Source organism: Halichoerus grypus, chromosome 12 (genome assembly GCF_964656455.1).
Source record: "Halichoerus grypus chromosome 12, mHalGry1.hap1.1, whole genome shotgun sequence".
NCBI classification, from domain to species: Eukaryota; Metazoa; Chordata; class Mammalia; order Carnivora; family Phocidae; genus Halichoerus; species Halichoerus grypus.
Window position 1 is genome coordinate 55277835 of NC_135723.1, and position 24324 is coordinate 55302158.

Consider the following 24324-nt stretch of genomic DNA (forward strand, 5'->3'; position numbering starts at 1 on the left):
TTATAGTCTATTTGTTGTAAATTGTTTTAGTTATCTGGAACTGTCTTTTTTTTTTTTCCACGCTGTTCTTAAATGAAAGGTTAACTGGGCATGTAATTCTAGATCGAATACTTTGAAGATATTTCATCCTGCCTTCATCATTACTGTTGGTCCCTGCTGTTAGTCTAGTTGTCATTCTTTGTAGACAATCTGAATTTTTTCTGTGGCTTTTTACAAGAGCTTTTCTTTACTTTTGATGTTTAACACCAAATGTGTATGGACATTCATTTCTTTGGTTTATCCTTCTTGGTATTTGTTTTGTTTCCTCAATCCAGCGATCTGTGTTTTTCATCATTTAGAAAATCCTCAGCCATTTTTCTTCAAATAATGCCACTGCTTCAGGAATTCTAATTAGAAATGTTGGCAAGTCTTTCCTTTGTGATTTCTAAACTTTTCACTCATCTTTGTCTCTTTGTGTTGCATTTGGGATAATTGTTGAAATCTATATTACAGTTCACTAATTCTTCTTTCATCTGTCTCTATTCTGATCAGTTGTTTAACTTATCCTTTGAGTTTTGAATATTAACTAAATATTTCATTTTTTCAGAGCAGCCTGGTCATTTTTGATGGTCTTTGCTCATGTTTTCAGTTCTTTCATTTCTGTAAACATTTTAAATGTAGTTATTTTGTGTTTTGTGTTTGATGATGCCAATATCTGAAGTCTTTGAAGACCAAATGCTGCTATTTGTTGTTTCTTTTGACTTATTCCTGGTGGCTTAATTCCTTATGTGTTTTGTAATTTTGGATTGTGAGTTTATATTTTTTTTATCTTGATTTCCAAGAATATTGGGAGGCCTGGGATATATTACTGTGGGTCTTCCCTGCTCTCTTCAAAAGGAGAATGGTGTTTGCTTTTGCCAGGTGCCCTGGGGCACAAAAAACCAAGACTACTTTGAATCTTTCTTGACTAATGGTTTCCCTAGACTTGCAAGTAGGTAAATTCAAACCTCAAACCTGCACAAGGGCAGGGCCATCATTATAAATTCTTAAAGGAAGGAAACTTTACCTCACCTGGAGCTGAAATTTAAATAAGCAAATTACTATTTACATCTTTTGCCATAAGGCAGTTTGGTTTTTTGCCCTTTTTTTTTTTTTTAGCTCACCTTTTCATTAAAGGTATAACAATCCAAGTGATCTGGCTTTAAACAAAGATCTCAATTCCAACATCTTACTTGTATAAATCCAAGACCTTATCTTCTCTCCCTCATATAGCCAGTAAGATAAATTTCTAGGTTTCCAATATTATCAAAAGCCCTCAGAGTAGCACCATTAGTGCTTGCCATTCTAGAGGTCTCTTAATGCTTACCATTCTAGAGCTTAGTTTTCTCATTTTTCACCCTCTGATCTTAGCTGTACATTTACTTTGCCACTTTAACCATTTTATTTTGTTTTGTTTTGTTTTAAGTAATCTCTACCCAACAATGTGGGGCTCGAACTCAAAACCCAGGAATCAGGAGAGTCGCATACCCTACTGACAGCCAGCCAGGTGCCCCTTAACTGTGCATTTAAAAGAATGTGGGGGGTAGTGGCACCTGGGTGGCTCAGTCGGCTAAGTGCCTGCCTTCGGCTCAGGTCATGATCCCGGGGTCCTGGGATCGAGCCGCGCATCGGGCTCCCTGCTCAGTGGGGAATCTGCTCAAGGATTTTCTCTCTCAGATATCTCTCTCTCGTTCTCTCTTGTTCCCTCTGCCCCTCCCACCACTCATGTTTATTCGCTCTTTCAAAAAAAAAAAGAATATGGGGTTTTTTTTCTTTTTAAGATTTATTTATTTTATTTTATTCTTTATAAGATTTTATTTATTTGAGAAAGAAAGGGTGCAAGCTGGGGGAATGGCAGCGGGAGAGGGAGAAGCAGGCTCCCCACTGAGCAGGGAGCCCAATGCGGGGCTCGATCCCAGAACCTCATGACCTGAGCCAAAGGCAGACGCTTAACCAACTGAGCCACCCAGGCGTCCCTATTTATTTATTTTAGAGAGAGAGAGCACAAGCAGGAGGGGCAAAGAGAGGGAGAGAGAATCTCCAGCAGACTCTGCACTGAACACAGAGCCTGATGTGGGGTTTGTTCTCACGACAGAGCCGAAACCAAGAGTTGGATACTAAAGCAACTGTGCCACCGAGGCACCCCTAAAACAATGTTTTAATGTTCATTCTTTCCAGCATTATAGTTATTTTGTACCGGGAAGTGTTTGTGAAAGTCTGAACTGTCCTACTGCTGTAAAGAGAAGTTTAGCTTATTCTTTAAAAAGGCATGAAATATGCAGTGTACTGACTGTAATGTGCTGAGTTAAGTAGACTCCTGCTAACTCTCCTGGGCTCTTGAATTCCCATTCATCTTAAACCAAAAAACCACATAGACAGTATCTACAAATGGAACCAGCAGTTCGATTTCAATTAATGTGATGAGCAAGAAAGCCTCTCATAGAAGGTAGTTGGAACCTATTTTGAACCATTAAGTTGTTTTTGATACCTCATCTGGACATTTCATTTAAGGTATAGCTGGTTTCAGTCACAAAGTTAAGGAAATAATTGAAAGAGAAATGAGCATTTTCCCTCCTGCCTAAGACATCTTTCTCAAGAGTGGCCTTAAGTTCGAATGTCCTAGTTATTAAATTGTATCACTTGCCTCTTATTTGGAAGTTAAGTAAAATTTTCATTAAACACCTACTACTTAATAATATTGTTGTGATTTTAGGTATGTTGACCCAATATTGTCCCTTAAATTGGAAAAATATCATGATATATTCATACAATGGAATGCTTTGTATTTACTAAAAATATTTTAAATGAATAATTTAGAAATTTTTCATAATTGGCAAAAGCATAAAGCAGTATATGGTATAATATCTTTCTGTTAAATGAAAATAAAAATTTTTTTTAAAGACTAGGAATATTTTAATCCAGTTAAAATGTCCAGGGAAAAAGAGAAGAGGGTATAAGTCAAGGACATATTTTTGTGAATACCTACATTTAAGCAGTGCTAGGAGGAAAAGAACCAGGAAAGAAGAATGTACTAAACTGCTTGAACTGAAGTCCAGTGTCTTGAAAACCAAGGTACAAGGAGAGTTTTAAGAAGTGGAGCGTGGGTGGCCCCTAGTCTCTTAAGTTTAGAGAGATGAATGAAAATGGGGACCAAAAAGATACATTTAGATTAGAGCTTTCACCTTTTGGATTTCATACATGTTAATATGAGGTTTTTTGTCATGCCTCCATTCCCAAACCGTGTGTTGTATTTCTGGTTTCATTGACAAAGAGCTGCACCTGTTTCTTCATACTGTAAAGCTGAAGAAAGACAACTATCCAATCTCAGTCAAGTGCAGTATTTAGTTCTTATGTGAATTGTGAATTGATTTAGAAACAGGATAGCAGGATTGTTCCAGAAATCCAACCAAGTACAGGGATTCCAGAAAGCCAATAAGGCTCTTGAGCAGGAAACTGTTGTTTATTACATTTTTTTTCCCTTTTCTCTTTTTAAATAAAGACAGTAGGTTATTCTAAAATTCCTTGCCTGGCACAAGCAGCTGAGAATCTTCTCGACTTTGGGACCTGGGCAGAGCTAAATGGGGGAAAGAAGACCTCCAGCCTCCCTTCTTAAGGTCATCAATTAGTTAACCTTCCTACCATCTGTGTTAGAGCTGTCTTTTGAGAGTGGAAGCAAAACAGAAAGACAGTAGAAAAATAGAGTAAAAGTAAAAGAATTTATAACTAAAAGAAAATGAGTTATAAAATAAAAATGAAAAACACAGTCAAAGCCACCACAAAGGGCCAGACCAACTTCTTACTCAAAATTTGCAAATGACAATACCTGACTCTCAAAGGAATAACTCCTAAAGCGATAAGCCTAAGAAGCAAAGAGCTCCTCAGGGAAAGATGTCAGAATGTTTGTCCCCAACCCTGTCCTTGGAGAGAAAAAGCCTATCAGTGAAGCCCCAGCTTATGCTTCCTTCAGGGGTCAACGCCGTTGGCCACAGTCCACCACTTTTACCCAGTGACCTGCCTGGAAACAGTTCCCTCCTGTCTCTCTCCTTCTTTGCTACCTGTCTTCTCTGGTTGGGAGTATCCACAGTGCACTTGTGGCCTGTGTGGAGCCCTCCTAAGAGCGGTAGCTCTCAAACCCTAGCATTTCTGATTTCGAAGTCTGGGGTAGTGTACAGTAATCTGGATTTTTAACAAGTTTTCAGGTGCCGTTGCTGCTGGTGGTGGTCAGGGAAGCACACTTTAAGGACTGCTGTTTTAGACCTGGAGTGGGAGGGCTGAAGGGGAGGTCAGCAAACTACATGCCGCAGGCTGTAGCTAGCCCTGAGTAAAAAGTGGTTTTTGCATTTATAAAGGATTATAAAAACAAACAAATGGAGAGTGTGTGACAGAAACCGTATGTGGCCTGCAAAGCCTAAAATATTTACTATCTGGCCCTTTCCAGAAAGTCTGACCCCTGACCTAGATCATGCACCAGAGCCTTAGCTACAAAGGTTGCCTGCTGGTCTAATACGAAGTGCTTTTACCCAAATTCCAAAACAAAGGAAATGCTAAATACTGATACTGATTTTCATTCGCTCGCAAACTTCTCCAACCTGTCTCTCTTTTATAAAGGCCCAACATAGATAGCCTCATGAACAAAGTGTTTTGCATGTGTTAAGAATTGTTGACATTATTTTATTTTTGGATCAGTAATACTACACATCATATATAGTTCAAAGATATAAAAGGGTATATAGTGAAAAGAAAATCTCTCCAATACCCCTGCTCCCTACCCCCTCATCCCCTCATGCTGGAGGTACTATTACTATCTTATATATCCTTCCATAGATAGTCTACATACGCTTTTACTTACATATACTTGTATAAATTGTGTATATAACTATATGTATAAAATACAAAGTTTTAAAACACAAATGGTATCATACTGTGTATTCGGCTACATACTGCTTTTTTTCATCCCACATTAGTTTTTGGAGATCATTCCATGGGTATATACTACCCTTTTTCACTTTTCTTAAAAGCCACGTAGAATATTCCATTGTATGAATATACAGTAATTTTTAACCACTTCCCTGACTGAACTTTACGTTGATAAACTCCTAGAAGAATTACTGACTAAAGAGTGTGTGCATTTGTAATTTTGGGGAGATCATAGTATATTGCTCTGCATATAGTTTGTACCTGTCCACATCCCCACCAGCAATGTGTAGGAAGCAGCATGTGTTTCCCCACACCTATATTATACTGTGTTCCAGACAGTTTGATCATGGCCAATCTGATAAGTGAAAAAGTATGATTTAATTTGTATTTCTCTAGAACACTTGAGCATCTTTTCATATGTTTAAGAGTTGTTTGTAGTTAGTTCTTTTTCTGTGAACTGTGTTCTGTTACTTAATGGAATTTCTTTTAGTAACTGGTTTTAATTTTATTAATTGGGTATCTTTCCAATGGGTCTGTTATATGATTAATAAATACTTTCCTAGTTTGTCATTGTCTTTTTTTTTTTTTCTGCCATGCAGCAATTTAACTTAAAATTTTATGTAGTTAAGTCTGAATTTTTTTTTTTTTAATTTTTTTTTTTTTTTTTAGATTTTATTTATTTGAGAGAGAGAGACAGAGATAGTGAGATAGAGAGCACAAGTGGGGAGGAGAGGGAGAAGCAGGCTCCCCACAGAGCAGGGAGCCCGATGCGGGACTCGATCCCAGCACCCTGGGATCATGACCTGAGCCGAAGGCAGACGCTTAACCGACTGAGCCACCCAGGCGCCCAAGTCTGAATTTTTTTTCATGGCTTCTGTGTTTTTTGCCTTGCGTCCCCATTTGGGGCCTTTTTTTTTTTCTTTCTTTTTTTAAGATTTATTTATTTATTTTAGAGGGAGAGAGAGCACAGCTGGAGGGCCAGAGGGAGAAAGAAGAAAGAATCTCCAGCAGACTCCGTGCTGAGCGTGGAGTCGGACGCTGGGCTTGATCGCACAACCCTGAGATCAAGGCCTGAGCCAGAACCAGGAGTTGGTCGCTTAACTCCTCCACTTGATCCCCCTCTCTCTCTCAAATAAATAAATCTTCAAAAAAAAAATCATCTGAGGCATCTACTTCTCAAAGTTTTATGTGCATCTAAATTACCTTGGGATTTTGTTAAATATGTAGATTCTGATTCACTAAGCTTAGTAGATTCTGAGGTTCAGTAGTTCTAACAAACTCCCAGATGCTGAAGCTGCTGGCCTTTGAACCACATTTTAAGTGTCAGTACTAGTGCCTGGACCATACCAACAGAATTTTTTATTTGAGAGGTCTGTAGTAGTCTCAGAGATTTCCTAGGTGATTCTCATGTACAGGTAAGATTGAGAACTGCTAGGTTAGGAGATCTGAATTTCAGTCATTATTATTTTGGCAGCCATTGCTTGAAGAGCCAGATAATTCACTGGTATGTAATAAGTGGATGGGGCATTCTTAGCATAAAAGTGATTGCTAAGAATAACAAATTGGTTGGGACTCAGATCCTTACACATTTTCCTGCCTCTTCCCCCCTCACTCTTTGCTTAAATGCTATAGAGGGATAGTAGAAAAAGTTACAGAAATAAAAGCACTATGATATTTGGTTATTTCCTCTTCAAAGCATTAAAGTGCCTGAAGTTCTTGAAAAGTTGCCATGTGTTTTTCTACAGGTGGAATGAGGTATCATCTGCTGTCTCCAGAGGATCGAGAGGAATTGGTAGAAGGCACAAGGCCCAGAAGAAAGAAACATGACTATCGCATAGCCCTATTTGGAGGCTCCCAGCCACAGTCTTGTAGATATTTTAACCCAAAGGTAACTAATTTTTGTTTTTGCTTTTGAAAACCTTGAGCACATATACACTCAACCTGCCATTAGTAATAATAGCTCATGCCTTTAGAGAAGTTGCAGTTTATTTGTTCTTTCATGTATCTTTTGAGATACGCAGTTCTCTTTGTTTAACAAATAAGGAAATTGAAGCTTAGTCAGATTTTAAATGTTTCCATAATTGCTCTGGAGCACTGCATAGTAATCACTATCAGAGAAAATGGAAAACTAGTTCTCCTATCTTATCTCATTTTGTTAACAACTCCTTGCTTTCCTTATGTGTAATCTTCAGTGAAAATATTCTGGAGCTGTATGTGTTTTTTTGGGGGTTTTTTTTAGTAGTTATGTTTTAATGTAAAATAATAATAGTAATTCTAGAAAATTTGGAAAACCAAGAAAATAAGAAAGAAAAAAGATAAAGTTACCTTTAACTCAACCATCTAGAAATGATCGCCAATTTTAATGTGTTTTCTGGTATATGTTATGCCATTTGGGCCAGCAAAGCCTGAGTCTTAGGTCTAGAAACACAATTTTTCTTAATAGATTATTAGTTAAAACCTTGAGAAGAGAGTACACTCACATTTCTACCCCTTGTTTCTTAGATCTGTGTGTTTTGGCTATGGAAGAGATAATATTGTATTTTGCTAGTTCTGTATGTATTTCTGGGGCTGAGCAAATACCACAGTCATAAAAGATATCACCTATAACTGGTATTGAATCTAAGCATATAATGGTCTATTTTATCATTTTGTTGGCCCATTTTTGGTTGATGATAGATACCTGATGAGTGAAGCATCCTCTTGACTTCAGGATACTTATCTGATACTCATTTCTTTGGAGGTGTTTTATGTAATACTGTAGAGGTGATGAACAAAGCATTTGTAAAAACGCATACAGTGATGTTGTGAAGAGTGCAAAACATAGTGAAGATCAATCCAAGTCTAGAATCAGTATCAATTCCAATGAGAGCAGGGCATTGTCCCTTTAACAGTGGAGGGGTCCCAGTGCAATTAGCCTGGCATTAGGTAACTAACTGGTTCCCCAAGGTTTGGTAACGAATCAAGGGCTTAGGATTGGTCCATATTCCTGACAAAATGGGTGCTGTCCAGTAGTGGACAGCCGCTTGACCTTAGGGAGAGGAAGTACATTAGCTTCCAAAGCTGCTGGCTTATGCAGCTTCTATCACTGCCCCTGTGGTCACTCATAAACCCACTGAGCAAGCCTCAGATTGGAGAGGGAAGATAGAGATGCAGTCCTATCCATGTGATTAAAATTATTAAGAGACTTTGCTGAAGTTGTGGGTACTCTGGTAAGAATTCATATGGGATGCAAATTTGTGTCCTTTCTAAAGGGTCATCTACATTATCCTTCCTCAAACCTTTTTGTCAATAATCTTACATTGTTACTTACTTCAGGTCTACATCCATCTAGGTAAACCATTAGCCACTGTCAAGAATTGATAAAAACTGACCTTAGCCTTTCCCTCCTGAAGGGCATAATGGAAAATAAAAGGAACTACTTAAGATTCTGCCAGATCAGGGCGCCTGGGTGGCTCAGTTGGTTAAGCGACTGCCTTCGGCTCAGGTCATGATCCCGGAGTCCCGGGATCGAGTCCCGCATCGGGCTTCCTGCTCAGCAGGGAGTCTGCTTCTCCCTCTGACCCTGTCCCCTCTCATGCTATTTCTCACTCTCTCTCTCTCTATCTCAAATAAAAAAATAAAATCTTTAAAAAAAAAAAAAAAAAAAAAAAAAAAAAAAAAAAGATTCTGCCAGATCAGAAGGTTTCTTCTGAATTGTCCTTCAGGTACCATTTCTGAAGGGACTATAATGCTTTAGCAGTCTACTGTTGGCTAGTACTGTCATAAATGAACCAAGCTCAGGTCTCTCAAATTTATCAGCTGATTTATAGGGACCACCTCTATGGAGACAGAACCCTGGTTGACGGAGAAGGCCTCCTAGGAAAGGGTTGTAATTAGCTCATTTGGGTATTCTGTGCGTTTGAAACTTCTATAAGCCCAGGGCTATGTTTAAATACCAAATTATGGGTCGAAGGCATGCTATTTGTGATTTGGTAGATTAGGTAAAACTGTTCAAAATGTGTTAATGGTATGGTTACCTGGTTTTCCTTGATGTCAGACATTTGCTGTCTGTCAAGACCTAGTGGCCAGCCAGGAACTATTTCCTGAAAAAAATGATACCTGCTTAAAGGAGGTTGACCTAGCTCCAGAATCCCAGGATCATGCTCTGTGATCATATTGGAACATGATCCAAACTATAAGCAGCATCCTTTTTTTTTTTTTTTAAGATTTTATTTATTTATTTGACAGAGAGACAGCGAGAGAGGGAACACAAGCAGGGGGAGTGGGAGAGGGAGAAGCAGGCTTCCCGCAGAGCAGGGAGCCCAGTGTGGGGCTCGATCCCAGGACCCTGGGATCATGACCTGAGCCGAGGCAGACGCTTAACGACTGAGCCACCCAGGCGCCCCTATAATCAGCATCCTGGTCAGTATCCTCATGCCCCAGGATCACAAAGTAATCTAAGCAGCCAGGCCATTTTACTGTAGCCTGTCCCATTTAGAAAGCTGTCTCCTGCTCTAGCTTTTACTTGCAACTGGCGGGGATTTTTGGTTTACCCAGTTAAAGTATTTAAATGGGACACTCAATTACAGGATATGCCATCTATAATATGTGGGAGATAGTTGGGGCAGCAAGGTATATCCTTTATTTCCAAGGAGCTGTACCAACCTACTGTAGGTCAGAACTTGACAAACTTTTTTTCTGTAAAAGACCAGAAAATAAATATTTTCCGTTTTTTTTTCATACATGAACAAATGGGCATGGCTGTGTTCCAATAAAACATTATTTACAAAAACAGGCAGTGGGCTAGAGTTGGTGTGTAGGCCATAGTTTGCCAACCCCTGCTCTAGACCTGTAGACAGCTGGGAACTTTGTAGTGACCACCACTGTATTCTAGGATAAATTTCCGTCAAGCACTTGTCTTACCGTGTCCTGTTCCCCAGACCTGATCAGTATTATGGGTATCAATATACGAGACCATGTGTGACTACCTTTGGTAAAGTGAGATAGACCAAGGCTCCTGCAGCTTAGATTACAGCATACAGAGAGTCAGGAGATCCTTGGGGTCAGACCATGAAATCATTTTGTTTTCCCTTCCAGCTGAAAAGAAATCCCATCTAATTGTCTGAGCAGACAGTAACAGAAATATACATTAGCCAAAGTGTTAGCTATATGCCGAGTTTTAGTAGTTGCTTCAGTCTGGTCCAGGAAGAAGGCCACACGTGGCACTGCCGCAACTGTTAGAGGCATGGTCTTGGCAGGTCCTACGAAGCAGCAGTTCCTCCTCTATTTTGGTAGAGAAGGAGGTCTTACAAAGAAGGCTTCTCCTGCTTACTGTAATACTTAACACCATGATTCATAGAACAGATATGCTGTCAGATAGCAAAAAGACCTCCAAGTATGGAGGATCAGAATTGGATTGGTTAAACACCATCATATTTGGACTGTCCCTGTTGGGCTGCTCTCAGCTCATCCATCTGTGTCTGGCCCATTCCTCTGTCTCCAGAATATAAGCTGATCTTCTTACAAAGACATCTGGCTTCCTTTCTCAGTAAAGACTGGGTGTCCAGCAGGTACCACAAGGCTTCCTGGCCTATGCAGTACACTCCAGTAAGCACAATGGCATTGTGCTTAAGAGATTGATACACCTACCCATCTGTTTCACACCAGGTAAGGTTAAGAGTCTTGACATACCAGTGCCTATTTAATTTCAGTGCTTTTTGATTTTTCAGGATCCTTTTGATTCAAGAGCAGGAAATTTATAAATATGGTGTTTTTTTCCAAGGAAAAATTGAAATCATAGGACTTTATAATTCTATGAATTGCAGCTTTCGGGTGTTGATCATAATCCCCTCTTGTTTTCCAAAGCCTAACTATGGTATTGGTTTATGGTTAAAAGCAAAAAACCTAGCTACACTTACGAGGAGAGCATAACATACAAACTTGTCGAATGTTGTACACCTGAAACTAGTGTCACGTTGTGTGTCAACTATACTTCAGTTTTTTAAAAAGGCAATTAAACTACATTTTGGTAGAAAATATTTTATATTAAAATAAAGGAGGTGGCTATTTTGATGTACAGAGGGATAGGAGAACCCTGATTTCATTTAGGAGACAGTAAGCATTGTTTGTAGTATATGGCAAACGTGGAATGACTCTTAGCACTCTCTTTTGGTCTGTAGTCCTAACACTTTCCTTGATTTTTTTTTACTGGACAGTTGAAAAGAAACACGTATTCTCCACAAGCCTGGAAATGAAGACTGTAACTTCAGAATTCCTATTTGCTCTTATCAGTGGCCCATACATACTTAAATGCTCTTTTGTATAGTCATCCACAAATTTTTAGACTTTCAATGGAAAAATTCAAATAATTGAGGAAATAACTACCAATAAAAATATCCTCATTCTATCGATTATCTCTTATGCCCTGAAGCTAACACCATTAGAATCCCACTTCAATGTTTATTAAATGTGTCTGTTAGGAGTACCAGGCCCTCCCTTCTTTTTACTATAAAACTTTATCTTGAGGAACTTTCACCCATTACTATTTTTTGTATATAATATTTTAATATAAGTTGATAAATCATTATTCTAATAAAATAATTGAGAAGGCTGATTTCATTATTATTATTTATCTTGAATCTGCCTAAGTGAACATTATTTCATTATTCGATTCAAATAAATTGCTTAATGAAAAGTACTATACAGGAATTACTTTAAAATTCTTGAACTTAGAATTCAGAATTCAGAAATTCAGAATTGACCTTCATTAAGTGGGACCCATTTGTATGTCCTGTACTAGCGAAAAATTTATCATTTTCAGAATTGATCTCCTTCAAAGGGGGCAATTGAAGCAGTATTACTTAATCAAATTATCCAGAATTAAGACAGTATCCCTAAAAACTATTGTCTTTAGATTTTTCCTTGGATGTCACTGGTGAGAGGAGGCAAATATTTGTATTAATTGCTGACTGAAAAATGATAAAGAAAATCTTAATTTTCTTTCCTGAGTATTAATAGAAAAAAGTCTTGGGTTGCTGTATCAAATTGAAATTATATAATTCTTGTTATGGTCCTTTTATAAAGCTTGTTAAGCCTCCCTTTCCTTACCTGTACCTGTTTTTAAAGTTTTCAAGTGCTTAGTGATTACTGAAAGTTGTTTATATGTAACCAGTGCTCTATTCTCTTAGTATTGGTATTCTCTAATTGTAGAATGAGAATGTCTTATGATATTGATGCCTAAATAAAAGTTGACTTAACGGACCAGTTTTTATTTGGACTCTTCCTATCGGTAAAACGATGAGCTCTGAAGGGCTTAGAACTTTGTGAAGTGGCTCACCACTTTAATATGGTGGAGAAATAGGAGACTGTGCCCTAGAGAAAAAGGGATTCTGCATATTCCCTGCCAAAAACAAGTAAGGACTAAGACCAGTAGGGTAAGTAAGGGCCAGAGCCTATAAATTACAAAGGCAGAAAACCACATGGTGCTGTATCACATGGAACCATCAGGTTCAGAAGGTTTACCCTGAGTACATTTTCTTATTCAGAACTCTTAAGTAGACCCATCACTGAGCTTAGTGTCTGGCCCAATGTGGATACTCAAGTTCAAAAGGATGAATAAAGCAGTATAACTTTATATAACATTTCACAAGCAATTTTGTCAGTTGGCTTTATAGGACTGGATTTAAATATAGGTGGGCCCTAAATAAAAAAAAATGAAATTACCTTCAACTTAGAACACATTTTCCTGTTGGAAATATTGTTTAATATAGGTATTGCAGTGCTTTTTCTCACAGTATCGTAGCCACCTTACCTCTTAAAACAGCCCTCTCCTGAGGAGATGGTCCCACTCTGTGATCAGGGTGGAAATGGGCAGTTGTACATTGCATATGATTGTGAAAGATGTGTGCATAAAGAAGTATAAACCTTAAATTAAAAAACTAACGAGGCTTTTTATAAGAGTCTATCAGTAGTGCTTGCTACCAGCAAAAGAGTGCTGTAGAAGCAGTACACCGAGGTAAAAGGGTGAGTGAGCACTGCTAAAATGATCAGGAGCACCTACAGGGACAAAATATCCAACATGGGCAGCAGTCATCCCAAGTGGATTGGTCCTATAGCTTCGTGCCCAGGGGCTGACATTGTTGGAATGCAAGTGTGGGTCATCATGGGTATCCCTTAAGCTTCCTTAGTTGTCGTTATAATAGGCACCCAGTGGTAACAGTGTCCTCTGCAGTTTGTGCACAGTAAGTGTTCCTCAAGCTTGATTGTTTGCAGGCAGTTTGGTTAGACAAGTGGTCCCTCACGTTCATGTGGAAGAGACTGGAACATACTCTGAAGTAAATTCTCAGCAGAGTGCTCTGCCTCCCTAGAATGTCTTCCAAGATATTGAGAGCCTCTGTTCTTCTCTTTTCAAGCACCACACAGTTTTGTGGTTTTGTTCTAAAATCAAACTAACAGCCCGTTGTGTCCCACGAAGTTCCCACTTCAGGGATCTGGTTCCTTTTGTCACTGCATCTGCAAGAAACCCCAGGGAAATATGACTAACCATGGGAGTGATGATGTCAGACTCATTGTCTTTAATTATCAAAGATTAACAGATCAGTCCCCTAAAAAACCTGGGAGAGAGCAGAAATAGAGCTGTAGGTGTTTGAGTGAGGGCTGTAAGTGGGAAGGAATGAGGAAACTAAAAATGGTATCTGTGTGTGGTGGTATTTTAAAGGACTCCAGCCATCCTAGGATTAGCTGGAGAGTAGTGGGCATATGAATACAGGGCTACAGGGGTAAGGGTCAGGCTGAGGGTAACCAACAGAGAAGGAGATAAATTATCACTATTTACTATACCATGTCACTTAAAAAATTTCTGTTGGCTACCTTGGTAATTGTTCATATGATGACCCAGAGGCACAGTCAGATCTGTCATCCTAGGAGTATTAAAACATGTCCGAATAGATTTGGTGTGATTATTTTCTTTGAATATTGATGATCAGGTATAAGAGATAATTATCCTCAGCTATTAGAAACAACAGAGCACATTGTACGGAATATGTACAGAAGCATAAAGCAGTTAGAGGTTGAGGTCAGTGAGGTGGCCACTGAACATAGCCATTTAAAAGTCCCAATATGGGGGCCATCTGGGTGGCTCAGTTGGTTAAGTGTCCAGCTGTTGATCTCAGCTCAGGTCTTGATCTCAGGGTTGTGAGTTCAAGCCCCATGTTGGGCTCCATGCCCAGGGTGGAGGCTACTTAAAAAAAAAAAAAGAAAGAAAGAAAAAGTCCCAATATGGGACAGGCAGAAACAGCCTTATTGATTTGAAGAGCTCCCCCTGAATTGGATTTGTCCATGGAAGCTTCATGGAGATTTTCTTGAGGGAAACTTATTGGTAGAGTTTGGATAGGAAGAAAGAGAAAAGACAGTAATATATTGACTCCTAAGTATGAATGCATCTTTTTGGCTTGATAAGTATGGTTATTAAAATTTTTCATACAAGCTTCCAAAGCATTACTTAACTGAATGGAATCTAACAACTTTGCGCTTTAAAAAAAGAAATTAGACAGGTGGAAAAACTGAAGGACTAGGCCACTGGTCTTTTTTTTTTTTTTTTTTTTTTTTTTTTGTAAAGGAAAGCAGCTCTTTTATATAGAAAGAGCATTTCAGGTTTAGGTATATGAGCTTAGGCAAATCAGCTAGTCTTTCTAAACTTCAGTTTTCTGGTCTGTTAACAAAGAGTTGAAATCTTCTCAGGATTTGTGTGAATTTCAATTATGTTCATTTGACTCCATCTTTTCTTTGATCTTCATGCACTCAGTTTCTCCCTGCCATCTTTCGGATTCCTCACTTTCCATATTTAAATGTAAAAAGGCTTACCATCTTCATTTCTTCATTTTGTTTGTCTCTTCACCTTCCCTAACTCGTGCCCCTCGGCATTATCTCTTATACTCTGCACATCTGAGACAGAGCAGATGTTTGTCCCATGGTGAGGACAGTTTATTAAATGAGTATGTTAACTGCATTTTGAGATGTGAGATAATCATTTAAAGGGTAATATGCCTTCCTGTGCCAAGATTTAAAATAACATATCAGGGTTCATCTCAAGGTAAATCTTCTGTTGAGATAATTGGCAGAGTGCCAGCACAGGGATATTTCCCTCCTATTTCATTTATTTTCTACTCAAAGGACAAGCTGTATTATTGAGCATAATATCCTTCTCGGGTTTCACTTTTGGATTGAGTTTCATTTCATATCTAAATTTCTAAGTAGTTTAGGTTTGAGTTTTGGGTTTTGGTGGTACAGTTTTCATCTGAGAGTGGAAAGGAAGAACATTTTGTGACTTTATAAAACAGCAGTTATTCTGAATCAGTGATTCCCTTTAAACTGGTCTCTGGCCTTACTTCAGTCTCCTTGCTAATGTTTAACAGTCATTAACAGCTGAAAAATGACCACTTAACAGGTTTGTTGTTCCTCATTTTATCTAGCAGTTTACAACAGCACAATCATGCCCCTCCTACCCCACCCAGCACCCACAGTGGAAGCCATTTTTCAACTACAATGCTGTATTTCTTGAAGAACTTAGATTACAAGAGTGGTTTCTCCTAATGGCTGATTATTAAACCCCTTTCTGGACTTTAAGAGTTTAATATGTATCCAGAAATATTTGCGTGACCGTGTTGAAAATGAGTGTATTTCAAAATGGGTACAACCTATGAAATTACTTGGCATGATCAAGTGTTTACTTCTGAAAACCAGAGTGCCCTAGTAACTGTGCTGTTTGGAAGGAAGGCAAAGACTGTTTTTGATCTGTCCTGTAGTTGAAATGCAGCCTCATAGTATAGTAGCTGTTAAGTTTTTCAGTTCTTAAAACCTTAAATTAGTTTTACTTTCACTTCTTTGTTAAAACATTTAGCACTGTTATAAGCATTTGCTCTGAGAAGTTGTTTTCCTTGTACCATATTTTTGGTACCATTTGCCTGGTTGTTGTATTTACTTTTTCTGTTTAAAACAAAACAAAACAAAACAGTGGTGCCTGGGTGGCTCAGCTGGTTAAGTGTCTGCCTTCGGCTCAGCTCATGACCCCAGGATCCTGGGATTGAACCCTGCATCAGAGCAGGGAGTCCGCTTCTCCCTCTCCCTCTGCCTCTCCCCCAGGGCTTGTGCTCTCTCTCTCCCTCACTCTCTCTCTCAAATAAATAAATAAAATCTTAAAAAAAAAAAAAAGAATAAACACATGCTCACTGTAGAAAATTCAAATTTAGCAAGATATAAAAGAGAAAGCCCAGGCACTCCCAATATCAAAAGACAGTCATCAGTAGCTAGTGAACATCATTCCAGTCTTCTCATTTTACATATATGAGATCATACTATATGTGCTGTCTTGCAGAAACTGTTTTCACTCTTTCAGCATTTATATTGTGGAGGTATTTTCATGTCAGTGAAAATGTCATCCTTTTGAAGGGCTACAGAGTATTCCATCATAAGGATATAGCATAATTTATCTAAATCTAAGGATATACCATAATTTGTTTAATGCTTATCTTCTTCATGCACAATTGGCCTATTTCCTATTTTTCCCTGTTAAAATACCCCTGCAGTGAAACATCTTGTATATGCCAACTTTGTACACTGTCCCAATTTTTTCTGTAGGGTAAATTCCTGGGAGAAGAATTGCTCTAGCAAAGGATAAAGATGGAAACTATTTTGATTTACCAAAAAAGTAAAGAAAAGCCTGGTTTCTAACATCGGGTACTGTTTGTTGGTTGTCACAGGTTTTCTGTCCCTCAGTAGTGCAGCCACCAAACGACCAGGGGCCAGAGTGACAAGATGCATCCTGGAGTCAGTATAATTTAAAGGCAGCACTGCAGTGCTAGGAGCCCTGTGCAGGATCTGTAGCCTTGGACCTTTAGAAAGTATGAAATGAAGATGGCTCAGCTGGATGAGACATACTTTTCCACAACTGTGGCCTAACACTCAATAGAAATACTCCCTTCGGTGTGCTGAGCCCTGGGCTAAATACCATACAAAGACGGGGAAAATCCCCGTTTTCAGAGGAGCTCTGGTTTTAGTGCTTAAGCATTGCTTTTCTAAGTGATAAGATATGGAGGCTGTTCAGGAGGACCTCACAGCCATCCTGCCAGCTTCCTGATTTGTATGATTTGTAGATGAGGCTGGTTCAGGTCCTTTGATGTCAAGTCAGATACCTGGAGTGACTTAGCTAGAAATATAACAGGAACAGGAAGAACCCAGATTACTCCATTCCCAATCCAGTGTTCTTTCTAGGAGGCCCTGTAATAAGATTTTTAGAGAAGCAGGGCAGTGTAGGGGTTAAGAGTGCAGTTTTGGAGTCTGACAAATTTGAACTTAAATCTTGGGTTCACCACTTTCTAACTCCGTAACGTTGGACATGGTACTTAACTCTCTGAGGTTTTGTTATCTGTTAGATAAGGTTCTTACCTCATAGGATTATTGAGGAAATTAAATAATGTTTTAAGATATTTCAGCATAGTTCCTGGAAAGGGAAGTGCTTGATAATGAATAAATTAACTAGTAACTCTTTGTTCAGCGATGCTTTTCTAAATCATTTGGACCTTAAAATCATTGGATTTTAGGGCTGAAAGGGGGGGAGAGCTCTAAGCTCATCTAGTTCAGTCTTTTTGTTTCACGGGGAAGGGAGCTAACATCCCTGAAAGGTGAAGTGACTCCGTGCGACCCATAGCTTCTCCACAGCCTAGCTCAGTGCCCGCCTTTCCCAGCTCCCTAGAGCTGCATTCTTTGTGATCTTGTAAAATGAATGAAGCCAGAAGTGTTTTTATGCATTTTTCATGAAACTACTTCTAGGGATGTTCTTGCATCTGGCATAAACCTGCTTTCTATATAGATTGTTTCCATAGTTCTGTGATTATTTTTTAAACAGCTCTTAGAAACTAAAATTAGGGGCACCTGGGTGGCTCAGTCAGTTAAGCATCTGCCTTCGGCTCAGGTCATGATCCTAGGTTCCTGGGATCGAGCCCCACACTGGGCTCCTTCATCAGGGAGGAGTCTGCTTCTCCCTCTGCCTCTGCCCCTCCCCCTGCTCGTGCTCGCTCGCTCTCTTTCTCTCTTTCAAATAAATACAATCTTTTTTAAAAAAAAAAACTAAAATTAGATAAATGGCTTAACAGAAAGTGCTTATAATTTGGTCATCTTAGATTAGATTGACTCCTTGAAGTTTCTGCAAGAAATCTTAAGGCTTTACATTTTTGTTAATTTTGCTTTCCTTTTTTCTAAGACCTGTCTTCCCTGTTTTTGCTTGGTTTCCTCTCAAAATGATCCAAAATAAAATTCTCAAGTCTTACAAATAAATAGTGTTTCTTTTATTTTGGATTTTGGTTGTCTTGATTATTAAAATCTACATCTGTGGTATCTCTATTATTTGAAGATTCATGTGTTTTCAGAATGCAGATTAGTATAAAATCAGTCCTTACTCTCAAGGAAAATAGCAGGCTGATGTTTTTGCCTGGAGGGATTTAGAGAAGCTGTTACAGCCCCTCACCTCAAGAAGCATCTCACTGTTGCAGCACCTGGGTGGCTCAGTCGGTTAAGCGTCTGCCTTCGGCTCAGGTCATGATCCCAGGGTCCTGGGATCGAGCCCCACATCAGGCTCCCTGCTCGGCAGGAAGCCTGCTTCTCCCTCTCCCACTCCCCCTGCTTGTGTTCCCTCTCTCACTGTCTCTCTCTGTCAAATAAATAAATAAATAAAAATCTTTAAAAAAAAAAAAAAAAAAGGAAGCATCTCACTGTCTGTAGCATCGCACTGCTGCTGGAGACTCACCCAGGGCAAGATGTAATGGAGCACTCAGTCATCAAGCCCAGACTTTAGTGTGGTGGGGATTCAGAACAAGGCAGTCAGGGAAGCCTACAAAAAGGAAAGGAGCCTCGACCTTGAGCTTGAAAAAAGTCTAGAATGAGGTGTATCACAGCAGAGACAAAAAAGGCTAACTAGGACGAGGGTAGACAGGACTTTATACATGAATATGTATGTGTGTGGATGCATAGATGGGTGATCTGTCAAAACTTCCTTCTACCTTTGTCTTTTCCAGGCTTTCCAATTTTCCCATTTTCATATCTTCTCCTCAGCCAAGCACAGAACCTTGCATGAAATAGATACTCAATAAAACTTGACTGAATTAAATTATGTTTCTAGAGTAACAATTCTCTGCCCACACACATACACTGTAACTTTACTGCTATGTATCTATCTTATTGCTGACAGAAAAGCTGCATGTCCCTCTAGCTTGACCTGTAGCCTAGGAGCTCAGGGAGCCTTAAGCAACCCCTCCTCTACCTGCAGGCCCCACGTTGGGAGTAGTCCCATCACTAAGATAATACCTGGCATTCATATCTATGGAGCCTGTAAGTCTGACTTCTCATCTATATTTTTACCTTCTCTGCTTGTTTCCTCAACTACACATGTTATCTCCTAGGCAGTATAACAAGTTATTAAAGGGCAAACATCAAATCACCTTCTTAGTATTCTGTTTTGGATGAGGTATAGATTGGGAAAATTAGACTTTCCAGTGAGATCTACCCATACACACACGGGAAAAAAGCTTCCCTCCATACATGGATACAGCCAAAGCCAGGTGTTTTCAAACACAGGTGCATTTAACACCTGACGGGTATATTTAATGAGCTCAAATGTAAAACATTAAATTTTAGCTGAAATGAAATCGTACTTGCATTCTAGGTAAAATTCTTGCAAAGGTCATTTCATCTGCCTAGAAGGTAAACTATTAGGCAGAACATTAAATATAGTCAGTATTGATCAAACCTAGTGTCTAACATGTACTTCAACCAATGACAGTATTTGGAGAGTTGAAAAAGATTTAAAAACTTGAGGATAGGGGTGCCTGGGTGGCTCAGTCATTAAGCGTCTGCCTTCAGCTCAGGTCGTGATCCCAGGGTCCTGGGATCGAGCCCCGCATCGGGCTCCCTGCTCGGCAGGAAGCCTGCTTCTCCCTCTCCCACTCCCCCTGCTTGTGTTTCCTCTCTCACTGTGTCTCTCTCTGTCAAATAAATAAAATAAAATCTTTTAATAAAAAAATTTAAAAAAAACTTAAGGATATTAAAAAAAAACGAGGATATTTAAGGAAATCAGAGCCCATATTATAAGTAGATAGAAGCATGTGCCTTTCTTGTCCCACGTGCGTACATACACACACACTGCACACACACACTGGCTAATCATTTCTCCTTTGGGCTTATAGTTCCAAGAGAGCAATTTATTTTTAATTCTTAAATCTGAAGCCTAAGCCCTATATGACAGGGACATATGAGTACTCATTTATTCCTTACTCAAACCCTTGAGTAGTACTAGAAAATTAGAACTGTTCTGTTACCAAACTCTTGGGTATTATTTCCCCCTTTCTTTTGGAACTTCATACCCTAGTGCCTAAATGTTCATTTAGCTAAAAGAAAACGTATTTTGTTTGTGTTTTTAATCCCAGCTCCTACATGGGCAGTTATTTTATTTTTTTTAAGATTTTATTTTTTTGACAGAGACACAGCGAGAGAGGGAACACAAGCAGGGGGAGTGGGGGAGGGAGAAGCAGGCTTCCTGCAGAGCAGGGAGCCCAGTGTGGGGCTCGATCCCAGGACCCTGGGATCATGACCTGAGCCGAAGGCAGACGCTTAACGACTGAGCCACCCAGGCACCCCTGGGCAGTTAATTTGAAGAGTAGCATGTCTTAAAGATCATTCAAAAGAATATATTCCTGGATGTGCCAAACATAGTAAGGAAACTAAATGAACCTGTGAACAGCCCTTGTTGTGAAATACTGATATATGCTCACTTCTAATTATCAGGAAGAGAAAAGTGAGTTTCCAGACTAGTCAAAACATTACTCAAGTATTTCATAGTAAATATCACAGCCTTAAGAGTCCTTCTGAATAAACTGGCTCAACTGAATATTTTGTAAAAATTTATTATCACAGAAGTCTACAAAATATCTTCTAGCTTTAGACATCAGTAGGATAACAGCAGTTTAAGCTTCATATTATCCAGTGATTCTTTTTTTTTTTAGATATTATTTATTGATTGAGAGAGAGTAAGTATGTGTGTGAGCTGGGGGAGGGGCAGAGGGAGAGAGAGAATCTCAAGCAATCTTCTCACCGACTGTGGAGCTATACTTGAGGCCAGATCCCACAACCCAAGATCATGACCTGAGCTGAAATCAACAGTCCGACACGCCTAACCAACTGAGCCACCCAGGCGCCCCTCCAATGATTCTTTAAACCACTCTATATATCTGGCAGGGAAGGGATGGGTATGTTTGCATTTGGGTTTTTTTTGTTCTTCTTCTTGTTTACTTTTCTTAATTTTTTTTTTTTATTTATTTGAGAAAGAGAGAGAGCACGAGCAGGGGGGAGGGGCAGAGGCAGAGGGAGAAGCAAACTCCCCGCTGAGCAGGGAGCCCGATGCGGGGCTCAGTCCCAGGACCCTGGGATCATGACCTGAGCTGAAGGCAGACGCTTAACGACTGAGCCACCCAGGTGCCCCTGTTGTTGTTGTTTTTAAAGATTTATTTATTTATTTGAGAGAGTGTGTGCGAGCAGGGGGAGGGGCAGAGAGAGAGAATCTTAAGCAGACTCCCCGCTGAACACAGAGCCCCACATGGGGCTCCATCCCACGACCCCAAGATCATGACCTGAGCCAAAATCAAGAGTCAGGCGCTCAACCAACTGAGCTACCCAGGTGCCCCTATTTACATTTGAAAGAAGTTTTTTTCTAAATAACAAAACTACTTTAGAAGACTGGTGGTAGTGATACATCCAAATATATTAGAGTTTAATCTGGAGCCAGAAAACACCCAAAGCAGTCACCATCTTCCTCTTGCCCTCTGCCCCAGCTAACCAACATTCTGAAGAAATCACACAAGATTAAATTAGATCCTGTCTCAAGCCAAACATTGTTATATGTACTCTAGCAAATTAACATACTCATACTTTGTATTTTCTCAACTATATCCTTGCCTCATCTGTATCAATTGTATTTTTACATTACTGACCGCTTCCTGTCCTTTCCTTTTATAGGATTATAGCTGGACAGACATCCGCTGCCCCTTTGAAAAACGAAGAGATGCAGCATGTGTGTTTTGGGACAATGTAGTATACATTTTGGGTGGCTCTCAGCTTTTCCCCATAAAACGAATGGATTGCTATAATGTCGTGAAGGACAGCTGGTATTCCAAACTGGGCCCTCCGACACCTCGAGACAGCCTTGCTGCCTGTGCCGCCGAAGGCAAAATTTACACATCTGGAGGTTCCGAAGTTGGTAAGGACTGACTCGGTATTTTTCTTTGGGGAAGGTGTTTTACCAAATATGTTTCTTGGCTTTCATATTTACCTAAACAGTTGGTGGTGTCTTTTTGAGATAATTTAAATACATATCTGTCACATTTTAGAGCCCATTTCCCTGACGGTTTACCTTACTTTTCTTAAAAAAATCCTTTTACAAGAACTTCAGCTTCCTCGATTATGTTAATTGTCCCATTTTTTCCTCACACCATCTGGATTTTAGTTCTATCTAGATCAGTTTTATTTTTTTAAAGATTTTATTTGTATTTATTTGTGAGAGAGGAAAAAGCCGGGGGGGGGAGGGGCAGAGAGAGAGGGAGAAGCAGACTCCCCGCAGAGCCGGGAGCCCGACATGTGGATCAATCCCAGGACCCTGGGATCACGACCTGAGCCGAAGGCAGACGCTTAACTGACTGAGTCACCCAGGTGCCCCTGATTAGTTTTAGATACATAATATTAATTTGCTTTAAAGATTTCAGTTTGGCTCATTCCATAGACCCTTTAAAATCTCTTTATTACATTCACACTTTTAAAATCTGTTATACCTTATTACCTTTTCTTTCTTTGTATCTGAAAAATAAGAATGATCTTTCTCATTTGCTTTTATTCTTTAAATATGTAATATAATGGCTGGTAGTGGTGTTTTATGCTCACTGAGCAGAACAGGGTATGGGTTTGTGTGTAAAAAATCTTTCTCGTCAATGGGTAATTTGTTAGTGTCCAGTGGTGGTCTTTTTCTAAATGAATAAGTTTTCTAAATGGATATTCTAGGTACAGACTAGATTAATAATAGCTTTAACCTTTTCAAATAATTTCTTTAGCTAAATAATGGGCTTATAAAGAAAACTAGGAAGACCAAGTAAACCTAAGGTGTGGAATTCAAATGTTAATTAAGTCCTTATTTTCTTTGAGATTTTTATATTAGGCCAAAGAATGTTTTACTTTTGGTCAGCATATTTATGTTTTAAGTTTTTACTCTCCCACAAAATATCAAATGAATATTAGAAAAATTAAAGATTTTTTAAAATGTGACTTAAGAAATGACCTTCCCCCCCAAAAGCATTTTTTAGAGAATGTCTAATACAGTATATTTCAAATACAATAAATCCTAAAGATAATAGAAAGTAACTGTTCTATAGAAACACTTTTTGTAGAAAGTAGAGTAGGTAACTTTATATCTTCAGCAATTACTAAGTTTTTTAGTTAAGTAGTAGTTTCTCATGTCTGCCATACACTGTGTATTTCCCCTTAATATCAACCAACTGAATCTAATTGAAAATATTTTAAAAGTTAAAAAGAAGTTATTGTTAATCAGGACCATTGCTTCTTCCATTTGTTACTCCCTGAACTTTGCTTTCTGTAGACTTTGACTGTGATTGAGAATTTTAGGGGTGGTGGTGTTTTTGACTATTAGCAAGAACTCCAGGAGTGGGAGATGAGATACGATTTGGTTAAATTTTAATTTTTTTCTCAGGAAGGAAAAAAGCACTTGTTGCTTTATTAGTATCATTTCTAAAACTCTTTATTGAGCCCCTATAATGAGACAGGATGTATATGTTTTGCTGTTAAAATGTGTAATCAAGGGGCACCTGGATGGCTCAGTCAGTTAAGCATCTGCTTTCAGCTCAGGTCATGATCCCGGGGTCCTGGGATCGAGCCCCACATTGGGCTCCCTGCTCAGCAGGGAGCCTGCTTCTCCCTCTCCCTCTGCAGCTCCCCCCACTTGTGCTTGTGTGCGCGCACTCTCTCTCTCTCCCAAATAAATAAATAAAATCTTTGGGGGAAAAAAGTGTAATCAAAGCACACCAGAGACATACAGTGATATCTTGAGAGTATAGTCAAAAATGGGCCAGCATGACTTCAGGGCTTACTCACACAGCCACGGAGAGTAGTCAGGAAAAATAGTTTTGTTAATGGTGCAGTGACTACTATAGAATGTTAAATGATAAACTTTAGAATATTATCAGATAGTAGTTTTCGGAGTCTAAGGTATGGATTTACCATCTATAAATAGCTATGCTTTTCTCCTCTATAAGCATTTAAAGTTTGAATAATTCCCATCATGCATAACTGGGCACGAAGACATAT

At 39.1% G+C, this 24324-nt stretch overlaps 1 protein-coding gene and 1 long non-coding RNA gene across 7 annotated transcripts in view; both read left to right on the top strand.

The window, feature by feature from the left end:
• KLHL7 (kelch like family member 7) overlaps positions 1-24324 on the top strand; it is a 68816-nt gene that overhangs the window by 35846 nt on the left and 8646 nt on the right. For all 6 annotated transcript variants that reach the window (XM_036122907.2, XM_036122904.2, XM_036122906.2 and 3 more), the window contains 2 exons: positions 6681-6823; positions 21973-22213. In XM_036122907.2, the coding sequence (XP_035978800.1) occupies positions 6681-6823; positions 21973-22213 (384 nt within the window). The remainder of the gene's footprint in view (positions 1-6680; positions 6824-21972; positions 22214-24324) is intronic.
• LOC118555060 (uncharacterized) lies at positions 9355-12174 on the top strand. Its single transcript, XR_004926780.2, has 2 exons — positions 9355-10581; positions 11130-12174. It is a non-coding gene; the product is annotated as an uncharacterized LOC118555060 (long non-coding RNA).